Below are 27989 nucleotides of genomic sequence, written 5' to 3' on the forward strand. Positions count from 1 at the left end.
TCATGTGTTGGGATAGGACGTCCCCCCATTTGTTCTGGACTGTCCGGAAGAACTGGTAGTTGGTGCGTCAATCTTGCTCAGTCAGTTGCATGACTCACGCGTTGGGCTTCCGTGATAAGGAGGCGTCATGTAACTCTTAGCAACTATACAGCACAGAAGGGAGCCAAGCGAGGATCCAAGGTCACCATTTCAAAAGTCAACAAAAGGTTCCCGAGAAAAATTGGCAACGATTAGTTAAACATTCAGAGTTCATTTTTAAGAATCTGGCTGGGCGGCCTGTGGGCAGAAGAAGGGTGTGTTTTGGGCGTTGTTTAGGATTGTTGTCTGTTTGTGGATTGACAGGAGGGTTCGGGAGTTACTGTTGTCAGGGCAACGAGAGTTGTGGATTTTGCCACCTCAGCGTCGAAGGGGCTGTTGGAGTCATAATAGTCGTGTTATCAGTTGAATAACAGGCGTTCCAGCCATTTGTTCTGGACTGTCCGGGAGAACTGATTGCGAGAGTTGGTGGTGCAGACGTGGGCTTGTCAGCGTCAATCTTGCTCAGTCAGTTGCTCATGACACACACGTTGGGCTTCCGTGATAAGAAGGTGTCATGTATCTCTTATGCCCTATATTCAGCTTGTTTTCCTTAAACTAAGGTATAAGTGCTATTTATTTTATATTGGGTGCGTACAAACAGTCAAACAGCAAATACTAGAAACAATACTATTTCCTGATTGAGTATATTAAGTATGTGAGAGTAATACAAACAGTCGATCGGTAAATAAGAGAAAAGATACTATTCCCTTCAACGTTTAAACTGGCGATTATCGATTGCCGTTTCCCCAAGCACAGACGTGGCCTTTGAGGCACTGTGTAAACTGTAAAACTCTTAATTCTTAATAGCTCTGTGAGTTATCCGTTACAACTCTATTATAGTAAATTGTGTTTTTACTCTTTCGGCATGGTTTTGCGCACGGAATTTCCCGATATTAAATTCCTCCCGGGTTTGTAATGATCAGGGAATGATTGAGGTTTCAGGGTTCAACGCTGATCATTCATCACCTCGTGTGCGATCGTTGCGGCCGATCGAGCTTCATCGATATGCCGCAGGGATGGGCGAGGAAATAGTTTTTCAGTCGCCAACAACATTGGATTTTTCCCCCCCTTGAGGAAGATGAGAGGCCATTGTTCCAAATGTTGTTTTGTCTCCGCATCGACCGTGCTGTTTCCACTTAAGCTCATATCGATATTCATAGCCGAAGCGTGTAGCTCTTGGACAGAGTATGACGAAACTCTTTTCCTCTTCTTCCATTGAATTAGTAGCACTCGCGGTGGTCTAAACATGGCTGTTGTGTCCTTTCATTTATTATCCATGATGGTCACTTCATTATTCAAAGGCAAACCGCACCGATAGCCTCAGCGGATGTGACTGGAACGGAGCCCCACTAGGACCGATCGATGCCGCCGGATCACGTCGACCGCTCATTTAAGGCTCTCCCGCCTTTTAATAGAAACTCATTTAGCACCTTTTAAAATAGCAGTCCAACTCTACTTTTTCCACTTCACTTTTGCCTATTTTACTATTGTGTGAGGTTAATTCCCACTTATAACCTTATTTTATTTATTTTTATCTTTTATTTTTATTTTTATTTTCTAAAAATGTTTTAAATAAAATAAATAAATAAATAAATAAATAAAAAATAACCTTTTGTTGTGGGAATGATTTTTTTGGGGCAAACACGCTTTGACTGTTTAACACTGTTCCAATTTCGATGCATTTCCATAATTAACACAATAAAGGTAATTCAATATATTCAGCCCACTGGAAAAAAAATGAAACGTTTCACGGTCATATAGTCCAGTGGTTCTCAAACTTGCTAAAGGCATAGGCGGAGTTTGACCTTTCATCCTTTGAGTTCATCCTTTGAATATGGTATGCCCGTCGATGTCGTGCCAATGTAGTTACGTCAGTCAAAAATTGTATCCCCTGGGCGGAGCCATATGGAGATAGATTTGTGTCTTTATTATTCGATCAAAAAAAAAAAAAAAAAAAAGTTGCTTCAATCAAAAAAAAAAAAAAAGTTACTACAATCAAAATACAGATTTTCAATTTAAAAAAAAAAAAAAAACTTCAATTAAAAAAAAAAATGAATGCAAAAACAAATTTGAAATTCAAAAAAATGCATTTGAAAGCTATTTTTATTTGATTTAAAAAAAAAATTTTTATTATTGAAGTCAATTTTTTTGACAAACTTTCAGGTGCCGCTCCAGATTAGTAGAAGTTGCTATGTGCACAGCTCTTCACATGATTGACACAGCCAAACACGGCTAGGATGCAACTCGTTCAATAAGCAAACTACGTCACATTTTCATCTCATCCCGGATGAAAACTGGCCATCGTCTCGTTACGTCACAGTCATCCAAGACACGTTTTTAGCTTGACGTCGTTACATCACTGTCATGAAAAAAAAAAAGTTTAAGAAAGAAATCTTATCATCGCTATCAAAACAGCACTGCTGTTATGCCTCTGATTTCGCCGAAAGGTAACGTAATTGATGCTTTTGTGACTGTATTTACTCATAAATCAGATCTGGGCAGCTAACTAGCTACTAGCTGACTAACGACTACACTAAGAGGCTGGAACCAATTTGATTTTCATTACTAGTCTGCTCTCATGTTGTATGACACTGCTTGAAATGAAATGCTGACTGAAGATGAATGGATCCTATTAGTTTGAGGCATTTGGATAGAGGCGTGGTCATTTTGTTTATAAACATAAAGGCCAAACGCAGCAGTCATTTGTCAGCACCATCTATCAAAACCACTGCGAAGGAGCTCTGATGTTTTATTTAAAAAACAGTGCTCTTGAGCTAACGCTGAACAGCTCTGATGAAAAGCGCCAAAAATAGTCCTCACGACTGCTAATATAAGAGGAGGACTGGGCACGTACGCGGTGCCCCTACTTCCTTCCCACTTGCGCCGAAGGTAATTAAAATTGCCCGTGCCGACCCTCCCACTTGTCTCAAGACAAGGTCACGGAGACTCCTGGCGGGATGGAAAAACGATCCCATCAACCCGCCAGGACATTTTATGATGATAATGCGTCAGAAAGATGATGCTCATCGCAGGCATGATCTTGCATACACATTTGCTACACATGTATCGCAGTCCACAAACTACTACAACTACTACAGTAATCTTCCGACTCAAGGAATAGTATCTTCCCTCATATTTACCGATCGACTGTTTGTATTACTCCAACACACCCAATATAAAATTAATTAAGGAAAACAAGCAGAATATAGAGCATAAGAGATACATGGCGCCTTCTTATCACGGAAGCCCAACGCGTGTGAATTTTTAACTAATCGTGGTGATTTTTCTCGGGAGCCTTTTGTTGAAGTGTGATAGGGTGGCCTTGCTTGACTGCCATAGTCTGTTTCTGTTTCGCCTTGCTGTTTGATCGCTGTCGACCTGAAAAAATTGTCAACTTGTTTTCGGTCTTTAAACCTATCAAAATGGAGTCAGTACAAAGGGTTAAGACTAAGGTGAACGCGCAGAGTTTGGCAAAACTAGCTTTCCAACTTCTGAGCTCTGAAATAGCTACTTCAAATCAAATGACTCTTTCTTGCTCAGTTACTTGCACGAGTCCTTGAGGCTTGATCAGGGGTGAAGGGAATCATATCTTTTCTCGTATTTACCGATCGGCTGTTTGAATTACTCTCACACACCCAATATAAAATACATAGCAATTATACATAGTTTAAGGAAAACAAGCAGAATATTGAGCAAAAGAGATACATGACGCCTTCTTATCACGGAAGCCCAACGTGTGCGTCATGCAACTTACTGAGCAAGATTGACGCTGACAAGCCCACGTCTGCACTACCAACTCTCAAAATCAGTTCTCCCGGACAGTCCAGAGCAAATGGCGGGACGTCCTGTCCCAACACAAGGAACAAAAGAGAACGCCCGATATCCAACGGATAACACGACTGACAAGACTCCAAGAGCCCTTTTGAAGCTGAGGTGGCAACATCCACAACCCTCATTGCCCGGACAACAGTAACTCCCGAATCCTCCTGTCCACTCCACAAACAGACAATGATCCAACGCCCAAACACACCTTTCTTCTGCCTAAAGCCTGCCCGCGAAAGCAGGGCGAGAGCCATTTTTTTTTCTCGGGAACATTTTGTTGACTTGTGACATGGTGACCTTGGATCCTCGCCTGGGTCCCTCTGTGTTGTATGACTGCTGTCGACTCAGAATAAATTGTCAACTTGTGTTTTTCCAGCTTTCAAAATGGAGTCAGTACAAGGGGTTAAGACTAAGGTGAACGCGCAGAGTTTGGCCCTTTGGCCGGGTTGTGGGGTCTCGCCAGCCCGGTCGCTGGAGCCGCGCCAGCGTGGGTCTGGCGGTCTACTTTCGACAAGTTTTAAAACCGTTTCATTATTTAAAGCTAGATTCAAGTCAGGATTTTGCCGATTTAGGAGAATTTTAGACATACAGTTTTTTAGGCTCGCTAGGAAGGTTCTCTACAACAGGGGCTTCCTGAGAAGTCTACTGCTTTAAGATGGCAGCTGTTTACCAATGCCGGTGAGTATCATTTCACATCTACTTCTCAATACATGTGCTAACGCTGCAGAGTCTGTCATTTCGCATCTACTTCTATATACATGTGATTAGGCCAGCAGCTATCGATTATTTTAGTAGTCGATTAATCGATGAACTACAGTGGTCAGTTCGAATAATTAAGTAATCGGATAAGGAACATAAAAAAATTAAATTCCTTACCCTCAAACGGTATAAAAAAAATAAATAAATGAGGATACATGTACAACAAAAGAACAATTGGCTAACTTACATAGCAAAAGTCCGCAAGCTTAAATGCTATAAAATGCCAATGTTTTTTTACAATGCTCTTAACAAATAGTTCAAACACATATTTCCACAAAAAAAAAAAACGGCTAAATATACCTTTAAACTAAATTACGAATGTATTTAAAAAAAATAAAAAATTAGTTCAAACAAAAACTTAGCTTATGTTGGTCAGGGAGCAGTTGGATTCAGCCGTGTGAAATGAGGCAGACTAGAGGGCAGTGTATCCACCCAAATCAACAAAACTAAATGCAAACACTTTCAAAACAAACCATTACAATGCCACTTTATGTAAACGAATACTCGAGGCAGCAAAATTTAATTCGAATATTTTTTGGGTAATCGAGTTAATCGATTAATCGTTGCAGCACTACATGTGATATCTACCGTAGCATCATGTGGACGTAGTTTGTAGGCTATTGGCTATAGTCAGGTATTATTGGAGCCACCTAGCATCACGTATGCAACGGCGTCACAACTCCCTGCACTCCTCTCCACTCCCGCTCTCTCTTTAATTAGATTACTCACGACTGAAAAAATAACGCTGTTAGTAACGCCGTTATTAACAACACTGCTTACAGGCCACTTCTTGTAAATTTTGGATCATTCCCTGTTGATTCGGGATTACTTCCGGTTAGTTTTGGGTCACTGCTTGTTAACTCATTGGCTGCCGTTGACTGTGCTCGACGTCCCATCCATTTCGACCAGGAACGGGCAAATGAACGAGTGCAGTAGTGTGTGCACTCGATCACACAAATGTACGGTTTTACAGGGCCAATTTCAAAATAAAACTGTGAATTTGTATGTACAGTATGAACGGGCCTGTCAAAGCGAAACAACCCGGGTGGGCCGCCTCCATACATTTGAAACCCCTGTTCTAGAGGACACCTCAGTTGGGACGATACCTAATCACACTTGACCGAGAAATCGGTTCCTTAGGTTTTTTTTTTTTTTTTTTTTAAACTCATTGACTCCTTCAGGAAAAGTCCATTTTTTTTGACACGCCAGCAGTGATAACTGCGCCCGGCGACGAGTACGAGATGAAAAGGTGTCGTCGCTGTGATTCACCAAGAGAGATGCATAATGAGGAGATCACAGTCAGGAGGCGCTTGAACTCTTTTTAGGAAAGCAGCACGGCAGACCTCGTAACACCGCCGCCACTGTAGATAGATATCATGAATCAGAGCCTCGCCTGCTTTATGCAAAGTGTGTAATTAACCTCACGGTGAGCTACATATTTCCTTAACTAACGCATGCGGTACACCAAGAGGGGGTGGGGAGATTTATCTCATGTGAGATCAAACACAAGTTATATTTTTGAATATGCGCACGATTTTCTTGTCAGAATGAGGGTGTGGCTGTTTTTTTTTTAAACCATACATCTTTATAAATATTTAACACATTTTTGAAAGTTCTTTAATGCAATTATATCAATAATTAAATATATTTTTTCCTCATTTTTACTGGTTTAGTTGTTGACATTTTTCCAAAATGAAGGTGAGAGCAACACTGCGTAACTTCAGTTTTGGTTGATTTTAGCGACGCCGGTGGACAAAAGCGGTAGTTTTTTGCCTGAAGGAAGACTGCGTTTCCAATGAGGACCAGCGCACACCTGCACAGTGTCTTAAAATCATGATGCAGAAGGATGAAATATTTCTTTTTCCAGCAGCTGTGTGGTGGATGAAAAGTAATAAGTGAAGGGAATCGTATCTTTTCTCGTATTTAAGGATCAACTGTTTGTATTACTGCAACACACTAAATATAATCAATCAGGCAATAGTATCGTTTCTCGTTTTTACTGTTTGACTGTTTGTATTACTCCAACACATCCAATATAAATAAATAGCACTTATAGTTTAAGGAAAACAAGCAGAATAACCCTTGACATAGGGCATAAGAGATACACGACGCCTTCTTATCACAGAAGTTTGCATCATGCAACTGATTGAGCAAGATTAACGCTGGCGAGGCAAGACCTCTGCTAGCCCAGGTCTGCACCACCAACTCCCGCAATCAGTTCTTCCGGACAGTCCAGATGGTGGGACATCTTGTCTTGACAAGGAACATCTGATAAGGAGGAACCCGCGACCGATAAGTGAACTCTCAGCACTCACGTTGCGCTGAGGTGGCAAAATCCACAATCCTCGTTGCCCTGTAACAATACCGACTCCTCATGTCCAATCCACAAACCGACAATAATCCTAAACAATGCCCAAACACACTCTTCTTTTTTTTGGGGGGGGGCTCTCTCGTTCAAAAAGGTTCCTGACCCCTGATCTAGCCTCAAGACTCGTGCCAGTAATTGAGCAATGAATGAAGTTATCCGATTTGAAATGGCTATTTCAGGGCTCAAAAATTGGGACGTGACGGAATCTGACCCGGGCCGGCGGGACTCCAACAATCCGGCCAAAAGGCCAAACTCTGCGCATTCACCCTAGTTCTTAACCCCTTGTACTGACTGATTTTGAAAGCTAGAAGAAGGCGATGAATGAAGGGAATAGTATCTTTTTTTGTATTTATCGATTGACTGTTTGTATTACTCTAACACAGGGGTTCCCAACCTATTCCACTAAGGCACACTGTGGGTGCAGGATTTCATTCTTACCAAACAAGATGACAACACTTTTTCCCCAATCTGGTGTTTTACAAGTGCAATCAGTTGATTGCAGTCAGGTGTGGCTTGTTTTAGCAGAAGCCTCATTGGTTCAACTGTCTCTGCTGGATCGGCTGGAACAAAAACCAGGACCCACAGTGTGCCTTGAGGACTGGGTTGAAAACCCCTGCTCTAACACACCCAATATAAAATAAATAGCACTTATACCATAGTTTAAGGAAAACAAACAGAATATAGGGCATAAGAGATACATGACGCCTTCTTATCACGGAAGCCCAACGCGTGTGTCATGCAACTGACTGAGCAAGATTGACGCTGACAAGCCCACGTCTGCACCACCAACTTTCGCAATCAGTTCTCCCAGACAGTCCAGAATAAATGGCAGAACGCCTTTTCCCAACACAAGGAACACCGGAGAACACCCGATATCCAACTGATAACGCGACTGATTAGAGCAGCACCTTTAACGCTGAGGTGGCAAAATTCACAACCCTCGTTGCCCTGACAACAGTAACTCCCAGATCCTCCTGTCCAATCCACAAACAGACAATAATTCTAAACAACGCCCAAATACACCCTTCTTCTGCCCACAGCCTGCCCTGCGAGAGCCTTCAAAAAGATTGAATGTTTAGCTAATCGTTGTCATCATCGGGAACCTTTTGTTTACTTGTGATATGGTGACCCTGAATCCTCGCCTGGGTCCCTCTGTGCTGTATGATTGCTGTCGACTCAGAATAAATTGTCAACTTGTGTTTCGAAGCCTTCTTCCAGCTTTCAAAATGAAGTCAGTACACAGGTGTAAGACTGGGGTGAACGCGCAGAGTTTGGCCTTTTGGCCGGGTTGTCTGGAACTCGCCGGCCCTGGTTGCTGGGGCTGCGCCAGTGCGGGTCCGGCGGTTTGGTTGGCGTGGTTCCGGGAATGTGGCTAAAAGGTCAGATTCCTTCAGAAGCAAATTCGTTTCGCCGATAGACAAAAAACAGGAGATTGATGTCCATCAAAAAAGTCTCAAAGGCCCATGCCAGAAATGGATCAAACCTTTTTGATTGCAAACAGCCTGTTTTTAGCTAAACCACGGTTTTGATGAATGCTTAGCAGGGAAGACACTGAAACGGACCCCGGTTGGAAGCAGGTATCCTAGACAGATGGGTACGCTAAATTGCCAAGCTTTTCTGCCTACACCGTTTATTCTGGGTAGTGCATGGCGTCAAAGCTTAATCATCATTTCAAAGACTTGCCGCCAAGTATACGAGGCCCCGTTTATCTCCATCGCGGCTTCAACTCTCATTTTTTTCCACGAATTGTCCGGCGTCCTAAGATCAAACCGATGCTTTGTAGACATCCAGAGTGAAAAATACATTGTTAGTAAAATTGTGCCGGTTATATTGTGACCAAAATAGTATGAGTAATGCTCGGCATTACTGCGTAACACCAAGAAATGTGTACACATCTAGCTCAGGGAACATAAAAGCCAGCAGCAGCATCAGCAGCAGGCAGCGAGACGGAGCAGAGGGGCTAATCATCTCGTAGCCCTCCAGCACGCGCACACAGCAGCTGGATAAATACGTGCTAAGCAAACAACGGCGAAACAAAGAGGTATACATCTCATTTGTGCAATTAAAATAAAAAGACTTGGCAGCGACGTTAAAGCGTCTCTATTTCCCACTGCGGTGGTTTTTGCATTCAAACAAATGTTTGCGTTGCCATTTGTATTCTCCTGTGCTTCCCTCATGTTGTTAGTGAACTCTTTCTCCTATAAAGCAGACAAATAGCGGGTCACCTATCAAAAAAAAATATTGTGATTTAAATGACTTTAATGCTAGAATAAACAACCAAAAGCTCCCATCTGTCGTGTTGGTTTGATTCAATAAGGCGGGTGGAGAACAAGCGCGCAACGGAGACTAAATAGTTCCAATATTTGGAATGTACAGGATTTCTTTATGTCGAAAGCCAACAGGAATGTTTACACCTCTGATTCTGGACAGCAAAGCCACCTGTTTCTTGTTACTAGGCAGAATTCCCACAGACATTTATAAACACGTTTTGCATTGAAGTCAGATAAATGTACACGCTTTCGTTTTTCTACAGCTTAAAATCCAAGTAAGATTGACAACACTGGCCGTTACCCGGGGACTACCGTAATTTCCCGAATATAACGCGCACTTTTTCCCCCCAAAATCAACTTGTAAAATCATGGTGCGCATTATAAACGGGTACATGGATTGAGACAAATATATATATATATATATATACATAAACCAATTTCTTTTTTTATTGACATGGCCACGTTGTGTTGAAGAAACGTATGCGGCGATCCGTTGCCGACCATTACGGTACGTGACGTCTAGAGCTGGGAATCTTTGGGCACCTAACGATTGGATTACGATTACGATTCAGAGGCTCAGATTCGATTATAAAACGATTATTGATGCACCCCCCTCCTTTTTAAAAAAATTTTTTTTTTTAATGTTTTGTACATTAGTTCCAAAATTGTTCAAAAATAAGGCTAAACCAAACTACTATTTCAGTATCAAGTTAACATATAGCAGTAAACAAATATACAAAAATAACAGTACATAAAAAAACTCCAGTCCCCATTCTGTATCAGCAGCTTTAAACTACATTTAATTAATTTAATGTTGTGAATCAACCGTTAAAGTTGTTAAAATTGCTCCCGTTATTCCATAATTTCCCTTTTGTCTACTTTCTACTTTTTTTGGATAGACGTCCTCGCTGCTACCCCCGTCTCATCTAGCTAGATAGACCTCGTCTTGCTCCTTTACACCACTGCATTTTTACGGACTGTAATTTCGCCTGCTAATTCCCATTAGCAGTTCTGGGGTTCCTGTCTATCCGTCCTGGGAGTGGATCTCTCCTGACTGTGGTACTCCCCGATGTTTCTCATTTTTCTCCCAATTGACTCTGGAGTTTTGGGAGTTTTTCCTTGCCGGCATGGAGGGTCTTAAGGATAGGGGATACCCTGGACTTGAACTGTATCCATTCATCTTTGTTGCTTCATTTCTAATTGTGTATCATATTGCCTCTGTAAAGTCCTTTGAGACATCTGTTGTGATTGAGGGCTATACAAATAAAATTGAATTGAATTGAATTTCGACATGTGAAAGTTTTAAAACTATTTTAAAGATAGATTCAATCAATATTTTACCGATTTAGGAGTATTTTAGATAAAAAGTTAATTAGGTTTGTTTGGAAGGTTCGCTCAACAGCCTTGCAGGGAAGTGTACTGCTTTAAGATGGCGGCCGCTTACTAACGCCCGCATCTAGCTTTTTGTAGGTGTGCTGCTAACGCGACCGAATCTATATTGCATCTAGTCCTATATAAATGATATCTACCGTAACATTATGTGGATGTACTTTGTAGCAGCTTTTCGGCAGCAGTCAGGTATGTTGTTGTGTTTTTTTATCTCGAGCCGTGAGTTGAGCATTGGCATTACCGGAGGGGCCGGGTAACGAGAAGCATGATGTTTAGCTACTCTCGCTCCGTTCCTCATTGACCGCGCGGCGCGCTGAGTGTGTTGTACTTCCGCTTTACTTGGCATATTTCAATAATCGGAATTTGGATGTTTGTGAATCGTTCTCGAATCTTCCACGGCCGAATCGCGAATAATCTAAGAATCGGAAATTTTGCACACCTCTAGTGACGTCACCATTTTGTTTTGGTAAAACTTCACTCTGATCGGCCGAAATCTGTGTTAAATTCTGCTTTTTTCACTCTTCATAAAGCACAGAATTTAGTTTCTTGAAGTCATGTGAGTCAACGTTGATTGCAGCTCCGCAAGTCGGACCATAACAAACGTAACAACACAGACTTCCTGTGTGTGTCCGTCAACTATATCTGTCCCTCGGGACACTCAAACCCAACAATAGTAACAATAGTTCCTATTGTTATTGTTGTGTTGACAGCGATGAGCTCTCACGGATTTCCGACTTACGTTCTCACTTTCATTTTACCGTATCAATCCATGGAAGAAACATTTATTCATCATAGAGCAGGGCAGTAAACCGAAAATTTACCGTTACCGAAATTCTTCATGATGACAGACGTAATTTTGACCATGTCGGTAAATCCGGTAATTTAATAAAACAAGAAAATATAGTCTTTTCATCCCGCTTTGACTCTGTTGTTCGGCTATGTTCATTCCCCTTTAAAAAAGCAGGCAGTGTGCTTACGTAGGGAGTCACGTGGTTTTCAGGAAGCCAAACAAACAGAAGCCCGGTAGGCTAACGCTAGTGGCTAACGCTACAAGTAAATGGGATGGAGTCGGGCTTAAGTTAGCGTCGCCAAACTTTCACCCGACATTAAGTACACTCTTGGCGGGTTCCAGACAGGCTTTCACCCGCTGTCCCCCCTGGTTCTCACGATTTCAGGAGAGGATGCTGTCAGTGCTTTCTTCTGGTAGCCAAGCCACAAGCTAACGCAAGCGGCTAACAGCGGCTACAAATGAACGTGATGGAGTCCGATAGCGGCAATAACCTCGTCGAAACGGCTGAAATTAATGAGTGGACTGGGCACGGACTTCATGTAGCAATCATTATGTCGCGTTATTTGGTATCTCTGTGTGATTTCTCTGAAAGCTTTCATGATGGTAAAGCACTCAGCACAAAGTATAATCCAACAGTGAAGCCTATACATGTATATAATATGACAGTTTAATGGCCACAGCTATTTTTCTGTATGTGTTTGCTTTATTCTGCCATCATAAAAGCTTAAATGTTTCATTGGCATCAGAGCAATACAGCTTTAATCTGGTTGTGTCTGTGTGGTGGGTGCATGTATTAAAAAATGTTCGGGGGGGGGGGGGGGGGGGGGGGACCTGAAACCTTGACGTAAACACTTGTGTGGAATAATTATGTCACAGCAGCCATTACCAATAACTTGTCTGAAGTGTACTGTTAAAGCTGCCAGTCATTTGTGTTAGAATGACATGTTTGCACAGTCGTCATAGTGATTTTTATAATGTACATTTTTCAAGTCATACAAGCTGTTATAAATGTTCACACTAGAATTGTTATTGTTTACAAGATTTTTTTTTAAATACTTAATGTTTAGACTGCATGTGCAATTGTTAAATTGAAAGCTGGTAAATAAATTTAACGAGAAACGGTTAATTTGTATTCCATGCATTGATTCAAATTTTCAAATTACATAACTGTCCGCTTGGGCGAATTTATCGTCATTTATCGTTATTGAGGTAAATCTCCTCAATTTATCGTGATACGTACTTAAGGCCATATCGCCCAGCCGTAATTCATCAAGATGAAACGAGCAAGTTATACAGCAGCCTTTAAAAGAAAAGTCACATCTGTTTTGTTTTCTCCTAGATTCTGGTAAGTTGGAGATATTGTCAAATCATATTATTACCGTAAATATTGTCAGTTTATGGTAATGTTTTGAACTACCAATATGCTATGCTTGTGCTGTGTTTCACCTGTCAGTAAAATGACATTTCTGTATCTGTACACGAGCTCGGTTTTCTTGTATTCTTCTATTTATTTTTGCTAAAATTAGGGTGCGCGTTATAAACGGGTATAATCATTTTCCCTAGATTTTACAAGTAAATTTGGGGTGCGCCTTATATTCGGGAAATTACGGTACCTGTATACCCAAAGGCATAGGTACTGCACATTTTATTAATAACAAAACACCAAAAGCAGCTGATAGCTGTTGCCAGGCAGATTTTTTTAAGAGCTTAATTATAACTGCCCGCAGACCAATAATCCCAGGTAAATGCACCATGAAATGCATACAGATTGCCGTCTCGGCCTGATATATCATTATGTATGCTCCCAGAAACAGTAAAAATCACCGAAAGGCAACAATTTGAGCGTTTGATATGAAAGAAATGTGTTTTTTTTCCTGATTCTCAATGTAATCCTTTCTCTGGCGAGGCGTCCTTTTGGCCGTAATTGTGGGCGGAAGGAGATACGCGGCGTAAATGTGACATTGGCGTTAAGCCGCCGCCTCTTGAATTATGCTATCTGCTGGCGGCAGCGGCTTCTGGCCTTATCTTATCGCCAGCCAGTAACCTTTTGCGTTGCTCGTCGCAGATGGAGCGTTTTTCTGTTCATCCGAGGAAGGAGGCGCCGCCGTATCTCTGGCTTTAAGCACATGCGGGAATGTTTAACGCCGTCGTCGAGTAGCCAATAAGAGGAAAAAAAGGCACGCTGATATAATCCAGAATCTTGTAAAAACTATTTCTGGAAGCAGAGATAAAGCTATTCAGCTGTTGTTTGCTCAAAAGCTAACATTTAACTCGTTCACAGCCAGCGTAGTCCTAACAAAAGCTTTAAAAAGTAATGTTTCCATTAAATCTCTTAACATGTATTGTAGATGAAGAGAATGTCTGCATACTGACAGCGAGCGAGTGGCAACATTTGAACATTAGCTCGTACCTGCACCAGGTTCCATCCCTCCAAGGACTCGGCGATGATGGAGGTGACAGAGGGGCAGACGCCACCAAAAATCATCAGGTGTTTGGGTCCGTAGCAGATGGCGTCGAAGAAGGCCCGCAGGCCCTTGGCGTTGTCACACTGCACATGTCAAAGAAAAAGAGGACAGTGAAGTGACGACAAGATGGTGGAAGAAAGCCCGGTATTCAGAGATTCGGTGTTGCCTCACTAAAAAGAGACATACGGTGCTGCCATTGTTACAAAATCGCAGTGTTATTAAAAAGGTAGATTCATTTTTGTAAATTCTTTAACCTGCTCAGGTTTTTTTAAAAAATTTTTTAAGTCTAGTACTTTTTGTTCAGTCCTTTAATCGCAGTAACGGTACAATTTTGCCATTTTTTTTGTTTCCCTTGCTTCTACCCATTTTTATTTATTTATTTTTTTTCCCCAATTTTTATTAGCCTCCATTCTTGTCGTTTATCTGTTTATTTTTTGTTAATGAGGTGGATTAAAGTTTTCCTTCAGGCGTCTGTGTCCATCATTTTCCAACAACTGGTCAGGGGTGAAGATGTTTCTTTCATGTTTCGAGTTTCTTTTTGTATTGTAACATTCCGCTTTTGTACGGTACAGACTTTTTACCATTCCTTAACTCATTTGCTCCCAAAAACTTATAAATACGTTCTATTTTTAATTGTTTCGGTGTCCCAAACATTTTTTTCCCCAAAAAGACATCTCTGGGTTCTAATTTAGCTCCAAAGCACAAAGCTGAAAATCCATTATAAAGCAATAAAACTAGCCACTGGAGGGCAGTAGCGCATTGGTAGGACCAGCAATCCGATTCAACGGCAACGAACGGCCAAGCCGCACGGTCGGGCGCCAGCGGAAGACGACCGAATGAATGCCAGGCGGCGGACGACCGAGCAGAACAACCGGTAGGACGTCCGGGATGTTAGGCGCTGGACGACCGAGCAGAACGACCGGGACCACTAGTGCAGCGGAGGATGACTGAGTCCGTGCTGCTCGCGAGCAAAGCCCGCAGAGACTCAAAAAAAAAAAAAAAAACATCTTTATGAGGGAAAGGTTTAACCGGCTGTTGCAGCCAGAACAGTGTCATCTTACAGTTACTTATGTGTAAATAAAGTGTTACTTTGCTATCAAAAGCTCTATTTGTCTTTTTGTGTATCTTATTTTGTCAAAGGAAAACAGTCAGATGTATGGGATGTAACTAGAGCAAAAAATAGCTGTGTTAAAGTTAAAGTTATGTTTGAAATGTATGCTTTCACAAAAATCTCAATTTCTCGTGTTTTTTCATCAGAAATTGGAAAATTGCTCAAACTAAGCTATTTGGAAAAAGATATGAACTAACTTTTTTTCTGCTGAAAAAAAGAGTAATCTTTCTTTTGGTGGGTTCCATGTTTATTTAGCAATAGAACAGAATTTTCTGTGGGCCTTGCAAAATCAGTCAAAACCCAGTCTGGGAGCGAAGGGCCTTGCTCCGGTGAAAATAACTGGGAGTGAATGAGTTAATCAATGGGGGAATGTTTTATTTATTTATTTTGCTGTACTATGTTTTTAGATGTAACATTTTGACAGTGATGTTTTTTCCTCCTCTACAAAGCCAATTGGAGGTTTCTGTCATATGTTACGTTTATTTTTGTTTAGGGGTGGTCCCGTTTCCCTCTTACAGGTGTGTGTGTGTGGGGGGGGGGGGGGGGGGGGGGCAAAATGTATTTACTGGGCCAAATTTTACTCACTTTCTCATTTTTTTCCTAACATAAGGACTTACTTGATTGGTAGCCCGTCTACTTGATCATGCACAAATCGTTCCTAATACACCTGTACTGGATGGGATCATGTCAGATACAAAGGAGGGCACTGTGAGCCGATACCTATAGCCACGGGACCATACACCTGCGAGGTTTTGACCCCACGAATAACTCCATTAAAGTGGTATCTAATTGTCTTAAAAGAATCTTTTAACAGGAACCCTGAGGTGGACTTGCTGATTTTTTTCCACAACTTGCTAAGGCTACGTTCCGAGATGCCGACCTTTTTTAACAATCCCCAATGAAATGAGATAGTACCTATTCTCATAGTCACCGTCAAACTGATTGCATTATTCTAACACACTTTAATATAATCAATCAGGGAATAATATCGTTTCTCATATTTGCTGTTTGACTGTATAAAATAAATAGTTTGCTGGTTGACTGTATAAAATAAATAGCACTTATAGCATCGTTTAAGGAAAACAAGCACAATATAGGGCATAAGAGTTACATGACGCCTTCTTATCACGGAAGCCCAACATGTGCGTGATGCTACTGACTGAGCAAGATTGACGCTGACAAGCCCACGTCTGCACCACCAACTCTTGCAATCAGTTCTCCCGGACAGTCCAGAACAAATGGCGGGACGCCCTGTCCCAACACAAGAAACGACTACTGATAACCAACTGATAACACGACTGATAAGACTCCAAGAGCCTCTTTGACGCTGGGGTGGCAAAATCCACAACCCTTGTTGTCCTAACAATCATAACTCCCGAATCCTCCTGTCCAATCCACAAACAGACAATAATCCCAAAAACACCCTTCTTCCTGCCCACGGCCCGCCCGCGAGAGCCTTCAAAAGACTGAATGTGTAACTAATCGTTGTCATTTTTCTCAGGAACCTTTTGTTGACTTGTATTATGGTGACCTTGGAACGACTCTGCCTCCTCGCCTCAGTCGCCTTGCTGTTTGATCGCTGTCGACCTGAATAAATAGTCAACTTGTTCTTCGAAGCCTTTTTCCAGCTTCAAAATGGAGTGAGTACAAGGGGTTAAGACTAAGGTGAGCGCTCGGAGTTTAGCCTTTTGGGTTAGGGGCGACCGAGAAGTTAACTCTCAGCACTCATGTTGCGCTGAGGTGGCACATTCCACAACCCTCGTTGCCCTAACAACAGTAACTCCTGAATGCTCCTGTCCAACCCACAAACAGACACTAATACTAATCCTAAACACACCCTTCGTCCTGCCCAAGGCCCGCCATGCGAGAGCCTTTAAAAGACTGAATGTTTAACTAATTGTGGTCGTTGTTCTCGGGAACCTTTTGTTGACTTGTGATATGGTGACCTTGGATCCTCGCCTGGGTCCCTCTGTGCTGTATGATTGCTGTCGACCTGAATAACTTGTCAAGCACTGCAAAAGGGAAAACCACATCATGGACTGGGAAAAGGCCAGAGTCATCCGCACCGAAGAAAACAAACATCAGCGCTGGATCAGGGAGGCCATTGAGATCCGCAAGCGGGGCCCGAGGACCATCAACAGGGACGAGGGGGCATAAATGCTCTCTACGACCTGGACCAGCATCTTGGAAGAGTGAATGGACAGCAGAGGGCGTGACTCGCCTGTCATTCTGGCAGGTGAGTCATGCCTTCATCCATCAGCTGATAAAGACGCGTCACACCAACATCAGTGACCCTCTGACGAAGGCGGAAGTGCCCGCCGAAACATGTCAGGTAAATAAAACGACCTACAATTGCCTGGGATAAAAGAAAGGGTTTGACGAATTTATAAGTGTAGGCAAAATGAACTCTATACAACTAATAACTTGTCAACTTGTGCTTTGAAGCCTTTTTCTAGCTTTCAAAATAGTCAGTACAAGGGTTTAAGATTAAGGTGAATGCGTTGACTTTGGCCTTTTGGCCTGGTTGCCGGAGTCTCGGCCCGGGTCGTTGGGTCTGTGCCAGCGCGCGTCCAGCGGTTTGGCTGGCGTGATTCCGGCAGTCTGGCTAAAAGGTCAAATTCCTTCACCTTATATAAGCCAAACTAGTTTCTTTAGCAATTGATACATTTACAGTATATCCAAATGCTACATTGTATAGGTATGAAGTAAAGCTATTTCACCGTTGTTGGGATTATCAGGCGTTTTCCAGAAATCTCATTTTTCCAGGCTTGGAGGGTGGTTGATTTCAATGGATGGACGGACGGACGAATAGTTAAATGTTTGTTGGTTGGATTAGGCAATTGGTACATTTTTTTTTTTTTTAGGGAGAACACACTGCCGCAGCACCTACTCTCGTTCGATTCTGCGTTACTATGGCAACCGGACAAATGAGATGAGGCAGAACGAACAAGAAGAAGAGGCAGAGGAAGAGCCAGCTGATAGCGACACCATCTAACTAGTTTTGCTGTGATTCGCACACTCTCTAATGATATCAGCAGCCCTCACTCTTCTATTATTGACACTCCATTCTCAGAGATGGAGTGTCCGTGTGTGTGTGTCTGCATCTGCCTGGCGAGTGCACCTCATCTGTGGAGTCATTTGACCTTGTTAGCCATCAGTCGACAAACTGAATGAGATCTCCCGCAGAACAACAGCACAGTGGCCCCATTGAAAAAAAAAGTTAAGAAATAGAAAATCCAATTGGTTTGGTCACCGTGATGGCCCTGATGGGCTTTATTAAGGAAGGGCAAGTGCTGCTCTTCTATGCGGATGGCCTCCTGTTGCCCGGGTCGCGCTCAAAAGTACACACGCACTCAGCTGGGAGTGTGTGCGAAAAATTTAGTAGTGAAGATTTATACAAGAAAACCCATTACAGGTTTGAAAATTAAAGCAAATGAGAGTGGTTTTGTGGCTAAATTGAACATTTTACTCTGTCCAAACAGTTTTGCCAAACCAACACTTGATGAACATTGTACAATAATTTAGCTGGGGACTTATTTTGAAAGTGAATGAAAAGCTGCAGGGTTAATCGTAAAAGTCCTAATGCATTGTTCAACAAGTTGGTACCCAAAAACAGGTATGCTGATCAGCTGTAGTAGGATAATGGCCTACAAGGGCGTAGATTTGCATAGGGACGGTAGGGACGTTACACTAGCAACTTTTCAGGATGTTCAAATTGTCCCAACCCACTTTTAAGCAACCTTTTTGGCATGATATCATGAGTTGTTATATAGGTGATTTAGATTGTCTTTCCATATGTTGTATGGATAGAATTGACCCTACCATTATTAAGTAAATTACTTGATTATGTTCAGGTGGACATTGACCCCTTTTCACTTGCTGAATGTGCCGGTCCATTTTTTCCCTCAAACACACGTTTAATTGGCTGATGACATGACACCCCCCACCACCACCACCACAAACACACGCACTCACAGCCCAGACAGAAATACAACATGTCGACAATATGCCGCCTCCTCTGCCCCTTTCGAAGACAAGGGATATTAGAATTTTATTTCGGCCAGCAGCAGCAGCAACTACTGTAAGTAATGTAAAAATACTAGCACTGTCAAATTTATCGCGTTAACGGGTGCTAATTAATTTTTTTAATTAATCACGTTAAAATATTTAACGCATGCGCGGAACGACCCACTCACGCATTGCCGCAAACAGACTACAATGGCGCCATTTTATGTATGTTGAGAGCTAAGAGGCAGAGACAAGCGAGTGGAGTGGGCACAGGCATTCATTGGGGCCATGCTATATATTGGGAAAAGATTTGGCATCTCTTCCACAACAATTATATCTATTGTGGCGAGCGACGTGAGGAAGAATGACAGGTGATAATCTTTTTCTTAACACGTTCCATTGAACACAACGCAGAGAAGATATACCATTTGCAGCCACCACTGACAGTCATGGTTGCCCAACTTCCCATCATGCATTTGGGCAGAACAGTTAAGTCGCTACAGTATCATTTACTGAAAACACAACAAAAATAATATTCCTATCTCTCTCTCAAAAAAAAAAAAAAATGTTCACAAAAAGAAAAGCGCTCAATGCAAAGAGAACTGGCATTCCCAATCAAAATAGCTATGCAAAATAATACTCAGACTTCAGTCAAACTCTATTCAAACATTTCGTTTAGCTCAACAAATACACTAGGGGTCTCCAACCCAGTCCTCAAGACCCACTGTGGGTCCTAGTTTATGTTCCAGCCGATCCAGCAGAGAAAGTTGAACCAATGAGGCTTCCGCTAAAACAAGCCACACCTGACTGCAATAAACTGATTGCACTTGTAAAACACCAGATTGGGGAAAAAGTGTCGTCATCTTGTTTGGTAGGAATGAAATCCTGCACCCACAGTGGGCCTTTGTGGAATAGGTTGGGGACCCCTGCACTAGACGGCAATATTTAGTCACAATATACAAACTCACATTTATCTTTTAAGAATTACAAGTCTTTCTATCCGTGGATCCCTTTCACAGAAAGAATGTTAACAATGTTAATGCCATCTTGTGGATTTATTATTATAATAAACAAATACAGTACTTATGTACAGTATGTTGAATGTATATGTCTGTCTTGTGTCTTATCTTTCCATTCCAACAATAATTTACAGAAGAATATGGCATATTTTAGAGATGGTTTGAAATGCAATTAATTACGATGAATTGATTTGTGATTAACTTGATTAAAAATTTGAATCGTTTGACAGCCCTAAAAAATACGTCAGTGTTGTGGAGGTGGGGAACACACCACTAATTTTGCTACTGAAAGTCTGACCTGCATCAGAGTTGGCATAAGATTAAACTGTATGAATTTGCTAACCTGCAAAATTCGAGTAGTTTTTATTTTTGGTATTCCCTAACAGACGTTTTTTTCAGTATTTCATTTCTTTATTCAGACAATGTTGAGTGGTCTTAAGGCAATTGTTTATTTTTTTGTATTCCTGGATAGTTAAGAGATTATTGTGTATGTTAATATAATTTAAATTCTGTTCAAATATTATATATAATTATAATAATAATAATTAATTATCTCATTATAATTATAATATAAATTTGCAATTAAAAAAAAAATATATCCAGACATATATTGTGGAAGTTTTCAAAATTTTTCTTTAGTAGTTTTTCAAAACAAAGGTTGGAATCGAAAGATGTAACACTTGAACTAATACATATGAAAGTTAGTATAAGTCAATACAGATTTATTTTGCATTTAGCCTATCAATTTCATTTGGTTCATATTCGTGAAAAATGTATCCCTGACCCCCGTTCACCCAATCCGTTTGTTCTTATTAATGTCCCATCCCCAGCAAAAAGTGTACATGCAGGTTATGCTGTTATGTCATCCCGACCAATGTTGAGACCAAACCTACGCCCTTGATGTCCTAACATCTACTTCATCTCAGTTTACAATGACAGTGAAGGTTTTATCAACAGGTTTGACTACGGCACCCTATAAGCATCATCCAATATGAAGAAGACACTCATTTGAACCACCGTGTAGCAGAGTTTCATACAAAAAGTGCATCTACTGTACATTGCAAGTCTCCCAAGACAGATGCCAAAGACAGTAAGTGGTTGCGGTATGACAAAGAAGCCACAAGAGCACTTAACTACCGAGCGGAATGTTGAGGAACACTTTATTTCTCCCTCATCCTTCAGGCCGAAAATTTAATTCCAGGAATTTGGAGACGATCAATAGGGGTTAACGTCTGTAGTCATCTGGGAGGTAGCCAAAGGGAGATGGCCCGTGGAGAGAATTTGGGGCCTGGCCTGGGCAGTGAGGGAGGTCAAGCGAACATGGGTGGCAGTAGGAGAGAGGGCACGATGGGACGAAATACACCGACAGAAACATGGACAGGATATGGGTATGGGCAAATGGGAAGGAGCCAGTATGGGTGAAGCCATTTGTAAAAGAGCATAGATACGCAACTAATAAAGGCACACAGGTGAAGGAGATAGTAGCTTTTCTCAGAGGCAGACTGTTTGTATTACTCTAACACACTTAATATAATAGAATAGTATCGTTTCTCGTATTTACTGTTTGACTGGTTTTATTACTCTAACACACCCAATATAAAATAAATAACACGTATACCATAGTTTAAAGAAACACGGAGAATATATGGCATACGAGATACATGACACCTTCTTATTATGGAAGCTAAACATGCGCGTCATGCAACTGACTGAGAAAGATTGACACTGACAAGCCCTCGTCCACACCACCAACTTTCGCAATCATTTCTCCCGGACAGTCCAGAACAGATGGCGGGACACCCTGTCCCAACACCAGTGACACCAGAGAACGCTCTATATCCAACTGATAACATGACTGACAAGACTCCAAGAGGCCTTTTGACGCTGAAGTGGCAAAATCCACAACCCTCGTTGCCCTGACAACAATAACTCCCGAATCCTCCTGTCCAATCCACAAACAGACAATAATCCTAAACATCGCCCAAACCCAGCTTCTTCCTGCCCACGGCCCGCCCCGCGAGAGCCTTCAAAAGACTGAATGTTTAACTAGGCATTGTCATTTTTTTCTCGGGAACCTTTTGTTGACCTATGATATGGTTACCTTGGATCCTCGCCTGGGTCCCTCTGTTCTGTATGATTGCTGTCGACTCAGAATAAATTGGCAACTTGTGCTTCGAAGCCTTTTTCCAGCTTTCAAAATGGAGTCAGTACAAGGAGTTAAGACTAAGGTGCATGCATGGAGTTTGGCCGGGTCGTCGGGATACCGCCGGCCCGGGTCGTTGGAGCTGCGCCAACGCGGCAATCTGGCTAAAAGGTCAGATTCCTTCACTTTTTATCTAAAATACTCCTAAATCGGCAAAATCTTGACTTGAATCTATTTTCAAATGATGAAACAGTTTTAAAACTTTCACATGTCGAAAGTAGACAGAAGGGAAATTATGGAATAACGGGAGCAATTTTAACAACTTTAATGGTTGATTCATGGCATTAAATTAATTGAAAGTAGTTTAAAGCTGCTGGTACAGAATAGAGACTTGAGTATTTTATTTACTGTTTTGAACTGCTAACTTGATACTGAAATAGTAGTTTATTTAAGCCTGAGAGGATTTTTGTACAATTTTTGTAACTAATGTATGAAACATTAAAAGCAGCTAATAGCTGGGGGAGGTGCATCAATAATCAGTTTATAATCGAATCGTAGCCGAATCGTTAGGTGCCCCAAGATTCCCACCTCTACTGTCAATACTGTTTTCTTGGGTGGGAGATTGTGGGTGCGGCTTGTAGTCTGAAAATAACGTAATACACCTGATATGAATGCATTAATTCACAGTGAAAACTACTCATTAATTCATCATAATGATAGCAAGAGATGCTTACTAAAGAAAATACACCAACAATTTTTTTTCATGTGAATAGCACCTTTATAAGTGGCATTGGGCCTCAGGTTGCTGATTGGAGTGCCGTGATTTTGCTATTAGATGGAGGACAGGTGCAGCTGCCTCTGTTTGTGTCGCTAACAAGCCATTTCATCATGTTTAGCGCCGGCCCGGTACCCGCGCACACTCACGTGCGTTCATACGTGCAGCGGAGTGGTTCAGGTGCACAGAAAAGACTGTACAGTGGAAAACAATCAGCCTTGCTCGTCAGCCGGGTTCAAATTCAAAACCAAATCACATGTAATGTCGACAAATTTCACAAGAACAATAAACATAAAATTAGGAAATGGGCAGCTAGCAATAGCAACACAGTTAAACAGACGAGTGTGTAGTTGTACTATGTTGTGTTTTTATGACTGTGTTTAATGGATGTACAGATGACATTTAAAGGGTTTGAGTCTGTTTTATATATTTCTACTCAAACAAAATCCCTGTTAGCTGTGCCGCCGGAGCTAATTGCGCTAATTGCGCACATGCTATTGTGAGCGGAGGTACAATAAGGGCAGACGCAACCCCGGCTGTAGGTTAGCAAGTCAACTGAATGGAGTTCGTTTTGTAACAAAGTCCAATCAAGAATGTCCCGATGGCATATTTTTGCATCCGAGTCATCTGATTTTGAGATTCTGCCGATACAGTCTCGATTTGATACCGAAAAAAATATTTTTTCAAAGAACAAAAAGGTCCAAACGTGTTACATTACGGCTGTTTACACTACTTGCTCCTCCTCTTTTTCTGGGAGTGTTGCGGATTTATTTCTGGATGATTTTGTTACTTTTTAGCTCTTAAGAAATTAAAAATATAAAATATATATATAAAAAATATATAAATATATATAAATGTACTGGCCAAAAACAGTGCGTTTCCTTGCACACTGCCAACAGCCAGTTAACAAGGTATGTCCTCCGATAAAACACAATGCTTGGTCTTTTGTTGTTTTTATATGAATTCGTTTAAGTTTGTGAAAACTAACAAAGAAACATGCATGCATTCAACACCACTGCACAATACACGCCGGTATACGTATACCATGTAGACACCACGCTTCACTTAAGTTAAAAGCTATAAGTATAGGTTAGCTTCCATACAGCAGAACATATGAACAAATTTTGTTCACATAGCTTGTCCCCATAAACGCACATCATAAACTCCATGATATTATTGACGGGTCAGATTGGTCAAGCATTCACAAACACACGCACGCAGCGATCTAACGCCGGATTTCTGTTAAGTACGAAAGCTATACCGCATACAAACAGGAAGGATTGTCTCAGGAGTGATTTGTTTGAGGATTCAGGGTAATTATTATATTTTTCGTACCATGCATGCATTGTGAAACGTGAAAAAAATCAATGGGAGAAATTAGCCGCTACGGCATTGGCATCATAGTTCACAATATTCACGTAAAATGCTAACTGTATGGGGGTTTTTTTTGCTTTTAACCAAGAATCAAGACTGTTTTACGTCCATATCTATAAAGAATTTGGGGATTTAAGCATTTATTCACAAGAATTTTCGCCGGAAACTGTTTACATAAGGCTAGCACTGACTAGCACTGTACTTCGTTCGATATGTTTACGTAAAATAAATACTAACTGCATGTTTTTTTTGTTGCTTTTAACCAAGAATAGAGACTGTTTTACGTCCATATCTATAAAGAATTCGAGGATTTAAGCATTTATTCACAAGAATTTTCACCGGAAAAGCTCTGTTTACATTAGGTGGCCGCTGGCTACATTTACTAACAGACTAGCACTGTACTTCGACATATTTACGTAAAATAAATGCTAACTGCACTTTTTGTTTTGTTTTTGTTTTTTGTTTTTTGCCTTTAACCAAGAATAGAGACTGTTTTACGTCCATATCTATAAAAATTCGGGGATTTAAGCATTTATTCACGAGAATTTTCACCGGAAAAGCTCTGTTTACACTAGGCGGCCGCTGGGTACATTTACTAACAGACTAGCATTGTACTTCGACATATTTACGTAAAATAAATGCTAACTGCACATTTTTTTGCTTTTAACCAAGAATCCAGACTGTTTTAAATCCATATCTATAAAGAATTTGCGGATTTAAGCATTTATTCACAAGATTCACAACATTTCTGTTTCAAAGAGGCTTTGTGAAGGATGAAATGTAATAAGGTAATGAATCCAGTTGTGGTTAAACAATAACATATGACGGTTAGCAATAGTAAGGTCATTAATGTTTTAAGGATATGATTGATTTTTTTTCCCCCTCATACTTCTCTAAAATGAAAAATACACATTTATTGTTAAGAAGTTTCCTCACTGTAGGCCGGTTAATCCATGTACGTCCGCCGAACGCTCTCTCCGTGAATGCCAACTTGACGGCATGCAAATGACCGGCTGGCAGTTTATCAAAGTTGGGCTCGCACTTGAGAGTAAAGTCAACTGTAGACCCTCTGCGCTCAAAGGGGTCATTAATCAGCGTCTTCTTGACTCCGGCATAAAAGAAGGAGGAGGCAGTCAAGCTTCGTTCTTTCTTCAGCAGAGCTGACAGCTAATTTACTGGTTGCGAAAGGGAGAAAAAGCAATATCTATAGAGGTGCTACTACTATCTTGCAGCTCATTGCTAACTAATGTTATATTACAGATTTTTAATCAATAATTTAGGAGTTTTTACAACACGGCAAGAGTTGTGTGCACTCAGTGTAGTTCCGAGACATGCCAGGGAGGTCTACATGAAGGGTAACTGTAAGTAGTTATTCTTTACTTGAGAGTACCGTACTAATACTACATCGAAGGAACGCTACTCTTTTTTTTCTGGGTTACTCTACCAACCTGTGTCTTTTAGTATGTACAGTTAGGGTCCAGAATGTTAAACGGAGGTTGATAATAGAAAAGGAAAAGTGAGAATGCTGGTAATATTTAGACAGCAGGCTCTGAAGTACCCAAGGAGAGTCCACATTGATCCGGCAGCCGGATGAAGTGGATCAAGTCAAACGGTGATGGAGTGGAATTTTTCTATCCGCTCCCCTGACGCCGACGCCAAGGATACTCGGGGAAAATAACAGAGGCGAACGACCGGGATGCCCTTTCGAATGCACAACGGACGACTAGGGTAGCACACGCTGGAATTTTCTGACCATTTCATTCAGTAAACATCATCAGCTTACGAGCAAAACATCAATGTGAAGCGGTCAATGTACTGTAAATAAATACAGGGGGGAAGCATTCCTTGAAAAGAATATTCAAGTAATGAGTAACTGCTTACAATATCCGATTTTTATTTATTTATTTTTTTAATGGAATATTTTTTTTTCTCACCACAACGTCATTTATATGAACTGTTGTCATTATTGTACTATACTGTAACATATTACGTGACCATATTAGGCCAAAACATACACAAAAATAAAAAAATCCGTCTAGAATAATCCACAGAATTGAAACATCACATGTCCAAAGAGCACGAGTGCCCTCTAGTGGAGAAAACACATCTACCACCATGAAATTAAAACGATAAAAGATCGCTGGTTTTCCATGATCTATCAGTGCTAATTAAAAACTGAGCGCTTTCCAAAAATATTGACTTTTTGACATTTTTTACGGCATTAAAATTATTGACTTCGGATAGAGTCTCGGGTTGAGAAAGAAGGCGAATGTGACGTCAATGAATGAGATAATCTCCCCTATACTATTATATATATATATATATATATAATGTAATAATAATAATAATAATATAATATATATATATATATATATATATATATAATATAATAGTAATAATGTAAAATAATCTGCATGCAATAATATTATATATATATATATATATATATATATATATATATATAATATTATTGCATGCAGAAGGACTGTGTATTAAGCGGATTTTGCGGATTAATTTGTTTATTTTTCACATCACACCTGCCCAATGTGCTGCAGGCTTTTGTTGCTACACCAGGGAAAGTGGTGTAAGCCTTTTGGTGTTTTTTGGGGAAATGAAGAAACCAGAGATCTTTTATCGTTTTAATTTCATGGTAGGAGATATGTTTTCTCCAGTAGAGGGCACTCGTGCTCTTTGGACAGGAGATGTTTCAATTCTGTAGATTTTTCTAGTTGGAATTTTTTTTTTTTTTATGTATCTTTTGGCCTAATATGGTCATGTAATACGTTACAGTATAGTACAATAATGACAACAGTTCATATAGATATGGAGTGAGTGTTGTCACTGTCTCCTTTTTTCTCGTTCTGAATATTCCTCGTCCTCTAAATACGACTCAAACATATATAGCTGTATGTCAAATACTTCCTCTGGATTGATAATATTGTCGAAAAATCCACACTTGAATCAGAATTGCTATGAAACGCTTCCTCCTCCATTGGGCTCAATGCTAAAATCGCTGAAATCAGTCATTCTCTGACCTAATCACCAAGATGGAGGCACCAGAGCGCTACGATGACAGTAGGCGATAAACCACAGATTCAAAGACGCATTTCTCGTCATCTGCGCTTTGCCAATTTGTTGTATATAGTTGAATCATCTCAAAATTAGGGCTGTCAAACCATTAAAATTTTTAATTGAGTTAATTACAGCTTAACAATTAATTAATTGTAATTAATCGCAATTCAAACCATCTATAAAATATGCCATATTTTTCTGTAAATTATTGTTGGAATGGAAAGATAAGACGAGACAGATATATACATTCAACATACTTTACATAAGTACTGTATTTTGTTTATTATAACAATAAATCAACAAGATGGCATTAACATTAATAACATTCTGTTTAAGTGATCCATGGATAGAAAGACTTGTAGTTCTTAAAAGATAAATGTTAGTACAAGTTATAGAAATTTTGTATTAAAACCCCTCTTAATGTTTTTGTTTTAATAAAATTTGTAAAATTTTCAATCAAAAAAATAAACTAGTAGCCCGCCATTGTTGATGTCAATAATTACACAATGCTCATGGGTGCTTAAGCCCATAAATCAGTCGCACCCA

At 40.7% G+C, this 27989-nt stretch overlaps 1 protein-coding gene across 2 annotated transcripts in view; it reads right to left on the bottom strand.

Annotated features, from left to right (window-relative positions):
* The window catches only part of gabbr2 (gamma-aminobutyric acid (GABA) B receptor, 2), a 280917-nt gene that overhangs the window by 157787 nt on the left and 95141 nt on the right, over positions 1-27989 (bottom strand). For both annotated transcript variants that reach the window (XM_057828393.1, XM_057828392.1), the window contains one exon: positions 13887-14024. In XM_057828393.1, the coding sequence (XP_057684376.1) occupies positions 13887-13961 (75 nt within the window). In that variant the 5' untranslated portion in view covers positions 13962-14024. The remainder of the gene's footprint in view (positions 1-13886; positions 14025-27989) is intronic.

The sequence above is a fragment of the Corythoichthys intestinalis genome, chromosome 22 (assembly GCF_030265065.1).
Source record: "Corythoichthys intestinalis isolate RoL2023-P3 chromosome 22, ASM3026506v1, whole genome shotgun sequence".
NCBI lineage: Eukaryota > Metazoa > Chordata > Actinopteri > Syngnathiformes > Syngnathidae > Corythoichthys > Corythoichthys intestinalis.